Below are 5,000 nucleotides of genomic sequence, written 5' to 3'. Positions count from 1 at the left end.
CAGGCTAAACAATGTGCGCCGCCATGACGACCAGTCCGGTTTCCCGTTTCCAGTCAGAAGGGAGAATACGTAGCTGGTAGGACTTCAGTGAGAGGATGAGCTGGGGCACCACCTGCCATTTTGACCTTAATGTAATATATAACTTCAAATATCCGCCGTAGCCTTAAAGAGACGCGCCAGCGGTGCGAATGTGCTAGCCGCCACGTAAACAGCACTCGACTCGGAAATGGAAAAACCGGCGGGCCGCTATGAATCATGGGAAAATACAACGGTCGCGGAATAAGGTGGATACAGGTGAATCATCTCATGTCTAGGTACACTATGCCACACCCCCAACCCAAACGCTCTCTCCCCCCCCCCCCCCCGCTCCCCCTCATCCTCCCGCTCCCTCCTCCCCCGTCTCCCCCTCCTCCCCCCGGGGGGCTCCAGGGTGACGCGGGAGCACAGGGAGAACCTGGGCAAGCTGGCCAAGCAGCTGAGCAACAAGGCCAAGGACTCCCTGAGGAGGGTGCGCTCCAACGCCGTCACGCAGGTCAAGAAGGCCAAGGAGGAGACGTCCGAGGACACCATCCGGCTGCTGGAGAAACAGGTAGAGGGTGGTTAGGGTTAGTGGATGGTTAGGGTTAGTGGATGGTTAGGGTTAGGGTTAGTGGATGGTTAGGGTTAGTGGTTGGTTAGGGTTAGAGGGTGGTTAGGGTTAGAGGATGGTTAGGGTTAGAGGATGGTTAGGGTTAGGGTTAGTGGTTGGTTAGGGTTAGTGGTTGGTTAGGGTTAGAGGTTGGTTAGGGTTAGAGGATGGTTAGGGTTAGAGGGTGGTTAGGGTTAGTGGATGGTTAGGGTTAGTGGTTGGTTAGGGTTAGAGGTTGGTTAGGGTTAGAGGATGGTTAGGGTTAGAGGGTGGTTAGGGTTAGTGGATGGTTAGGGTTAGAGGATGGTTAGGGTTAGAGGATGGTTAGGGTTAGAGGGTGGTTAGGGTTAGAGGTTGGTTAGGGTTAGAGGTTGGTTAGGGTTAGTGGTTGGTTAGGGTTAGAGGGTGGTTAGGGTTAGAGGATGGTTAGGGTTAGAGGATGGTTAGGGTTAGAGGGTGGTTAGGGTTAGAGGGTGGTTAGGGTTAGTGGATGGTTAGGGTTAGAGGGTGGTTAGGGTTAGAGGTTGGTTAGGGTTAGAGGTTGGTTAGGGTTAGAGGGTGGTTAGGGTTAGAGGGTGGTTAGGGTTAGAGGGTGGTTAGGGTTAGAGGTTGGTTAGGGTTAGAGGTTGGTTAGGGTTAGAGGGTGGTTAGGGTTAGAGGTTGGTTAGGGTTAGAGGTTGGTTAGGGTTAGAGGGTGGTTAGGGTTAGAGGGTGGTTAGGGTTAGAGGATGGTTAGGGTTAGGGTTAGAGGATGGTTAGGGTTAGAGGGTGGTTAGGGTTAGAGGATGGTTAGGGTTAGGGTTAGAGGATGGTTAGGGTTAGAGGGTGGTTAGGGTTAGAGGATGGTTAGGGTATGCCCGTGGTCCTTTGCTGCATGTCCTCCCCTCTCTCTCCCATACCTTCCTCTCTATCTCACTCTATAATAAAGCATAGAAATAAAAATTGTTTTAAAAAAGGCTGGGTCAGAGGTGGTTTAGGGTCAGAGGTGGGTTAGGGATGGGCGAGGGCGAGGTCAGGACCGGATGACTAACTGAACGCTTCTCTGTGTGTGTTTTACTTCCAGCTCCAGCAAATGGCGGACAACATGGCCGTCGACATTGACAAGCAGCTAGCGTCCAAGACTAAGGAGCTACTAGGCTAACCATGCCAATAAAAGCGACGCATCACTTTAATACTTAACTCATTTAGTATTCTGTGCTTTATATTACGGCCACTGGTCATTGTGTACGTTGAGGCGAGATGTGCGGTGGTACTATTATCATATTGATACCGGGAGCTAGAGATTAACGGCGGGCGTGGCCGCTTATGGAAGTCATTCCCACCTGGCTGCGGATGCTTCTGGAAAGCTCCATTAACGGACCATTTAGTTGCGGCTGGTAGGCCCAACGTTTGGTTTACTCTGAGGTTTGGTTGCTCCGTGATGACACGGGGCCCTACGTCGCGCTTCTGGGCGCAATCTGTTTCAACTGTCGATACACAAACAGAAGTCGGCATGGAAACAACAGCGACCTTACCTCCTTCCTTCCTCCCTTCCAGCCTTCTCCCTTCCTCCTTGCTCTCGCTCTCTCTCTCTCCCTCTGCCTCTCTCTCTCCCTCCCTCTCCCCCTCTCCCTCTCTCTCCCCCTCTCCCTCTCTCTCTCTCCCTCCCTCTCCCTCCCTCTCTCTCCCTCTCCCTCTCCCCCTCTCCCTCTCCCTCCCTCTCTCCCTCTCTCTCTCTCTTCAAACGAACATGCAGCGGGGGGATGAATGTTCTTTTAATGGGACGTGCGGGCCTCCTCCTAATCAAACACGGTGCCACAAGCCGGTTCTGTTTATATAAAACAAGCGCACCCGTCCGAGTGTCAACTGCTTTCTGCGGGTTCTGTTCTCGGCGGTCAGAGTGAAGAGCGCCGAGTTTGTTCCACCAACGCAGAACCCTCCTCCCTCTTCCAGAAAAAGATAGCGCCGTTTGCGTTGCCAAACATTTGCTTCACATTTGATTCAAAGTCATGTGAAAAAACCAGAGTTATCTTGAAGGGGTGGGAAAATAAGTATTTTAATTGATGCCCGTGTCTACGATTGATAATATGGTTACCCTCTCTAAACACAGTACAGCAGGAAACGTAACATTATTGATGGTGTCCATTAAAGGAAAAACAAATGCTCCCTTCTGCGTCAACTTTCTTGTTTTCACTTTTTCTTTCCCCCTTTCCTTTCTTGTTTTACCACAACCTCTCTCTCTCTCTCTCTCTCTCTCTCTCTCTCTCTCTCTCTCTCTCTCTCCATTAGTAGGATTGATATTGGGCGCTTCCTGTGTAGACTTGGGGGCCCTGCGTGATGACATCACAGCCATTAGGCAGTAGGGTTCCGTATGTCTGTGATTGCGCCGTCCGTTCGCTCGTACAATACTTACTGTATTCAAACGGAAAAATGAAGCACAAAAATGTCGGCTCAAAGGGCTTAATCTTTTGAGCGGCGAGGCGGTGAGCATCTGATGGCTCTGGTGCATGCATTGCTCAAGTCCCCACTTTGAGGACCTGTTTGAGAACCACAAACATGGCGCTGACAATTGATGTTGCGGTTCCACTTGGGTCAGCTGTCACCAAAAGCTACTGAAAGCCGAGTCTCAGAAATCGGACTTCAGATTAAATGTGAATTGTGAATGTAGACCAGCTCAGATCATGGTGAACGGGGGCGTTCACTGTCTTTTCCGCTTCGTATTTCTTTCTACCGATCGTGTTGCTGGAGGCGGGGATCTGTAGGCCTGTACTCGGCAAACCACAAACTCGGCCGGCTGTAGTAAAACCGTTAAAAACATTCTGTAAAGGTTCAAATCAACACGTGTAGACTGGCCACTGTAGAAATACACAAAAATGCCCTGGTTCTGCTGTAACACAGTAGGACTGCTGGATCAGAGGTTCTGCTGTAAAACAGTAGGACTGCTGGATCAGAGGTTCTGCTGTAACACAGTAGGACTGCTGGATCAGAGGTTCTGCTGTAAACATAGTAGGACTGCTGGATCAGAGGTTCTGCTGTAACATAGTAGGACTGCTGGATCAGAGGTTCTGCTGTAACACAGTGGGACTGCTGGATCAGAAGTTCTGCTGTAACATAGTAGGACTGCTGGATCAGAAGTTCTGCTGTAACATAGTAGGACTGCTGGATCAGAGGTTCTGCTGTAACATAGTAGGACTGCTGTTTACAGCTGACCTGTCGTGGCAGCAGATCTACACCATCATGTGCCCAATCACTCTTGGCTCCCCAGATACCTGCCACATATCAATTCTGCTCCCATATATTCCTATTTGGCCTTCTCTTTAGCGTCTTGGTTGGACACAACATGTTTCTATCTTTTACAGATTGTATCTCCCTCTCTTGTTTCTCTCTCTGCCTATCTCTCTCTCCGTCTGTGTGTGTCTCTCTCTCACACTGTCTGTATGTGTATCCCTCTCTCTGTCTGTGTGTGTCTCTCTGTATGTGTCTGTGCTTCTCTATTTGTCTATGTGGCTCTGTGTGTCCCTCTCTCTGTCTGTTTGTGTGTGTCTCTCTCTCTCTCTCTCTCTCTCTCTATCTCTCTCTCTCGCTGCGTCTCTGAGCTGCTGTGTTTTAATGGCCTGGAGTCGTTGGATAAACAACAGTTTAGCGGAGGAGACGGTTGGGTCGGGACAGAAGAGGGGTGGGGTGCAAATGGCAGGTTTTCTTGCGGTGTTTCTGGGTCCATATGTCAGCAATTTGGGGGCATTGTGTACCTTGGCCTGAAACAGAGGCTTCATGATCGATGGAGGAGTGAAAATCTCCCAGATCCCTGGCGCAGAACACAGGCCAGCGCAAGGAAATTGCTTTCAGCTGATAGCTTCATTTCGCTTGACATTTATCAAGTGAATTACCCGTTCGCCTCGAATGTTACTACTAGCTGCACCCGCCTCTTTTGACGTGTGTGTGTGTGTGTGTGTGTGTGTGTGTGTGTGTGTGTGTGTGTGTGTGTGTGTGTGTGTGTGTGTGTGTGTGTGTGTTGTGTGTGTGTGTGTGTGTGTGTGTGTGGGACGGAGGCAAGGGCCATGAGTTTGTGTGTACGTGGCAGAGTGTTAAAAAGAGGAGTTGTGTGTTGTGTTCTTTGGCTCTTGCTTTTAAAAATATACAATTCTAATAAGTTCAGCAAACAGTTGATTTGGCGCCTCACATCCCGGGGCCTGTTATGTTCGCTGGGACGAGGACAGGCAGTTCAATGCCCAAACCTCTTTTCTCTCTAGTCTAGGTTAGTCCTTTCTGAGAACTGTTTTAATGAAAGTAGTCACATTAGACTTAAAGTGCAGTAGGCAATATTGACACACTATTATTTTCAGTGTCATTAATTTGAAATGACCTAGCCACAGACTGTGCCTGCATGTGGATG

At 49.7% G+C, this 5,000-nt stretch overlaps 1 protein-coding gene across 1 annotated transcript in view; it reads left to right on the top strand.

The window, feature by feature from the left end:
* mrrf (mitochondrial ribosome recycling factor) overlaps positions 1-2,773 on the top strand; it is a 19,016-nt gene extending 16,243 nt beyond the window's left edge. Inside the window, exons 6-7 of the mRNA XM_084486525.1 lie at positions 430-589; positions 1,692-2,773. Coding sequence (XP_084342651.1) covers positions 430-589; positions 1,692-1,769 — 238 coding nt within the window. The 3' untranslated portion in view covers positions 1,770-2,773. The remainder of the gene's footprint in view (positions 1-429; positions 590-1,691) is intronic.
* The last annotated feature ends 2,227 nt before the right edge of the window (positions 2,774-5,000 follow it).

The sequence above is a fragment of the Micromesistius poutassou genome (assembly GCF_964030765.1).
Source record: "Micromesistius poutassou genome assembly, chromosome: 22".
Lineage (NCBI taxonomy): Eukaryota > Metazoa > Chordata > Actinopteri > Gadiformes > Gadidae > Micromesistius > Micromesistius poutassou.
Note: the sequence above shows the minus strand (reverse complement) of the source record. Positions and strands in the feature narration are given on the sequence as shown.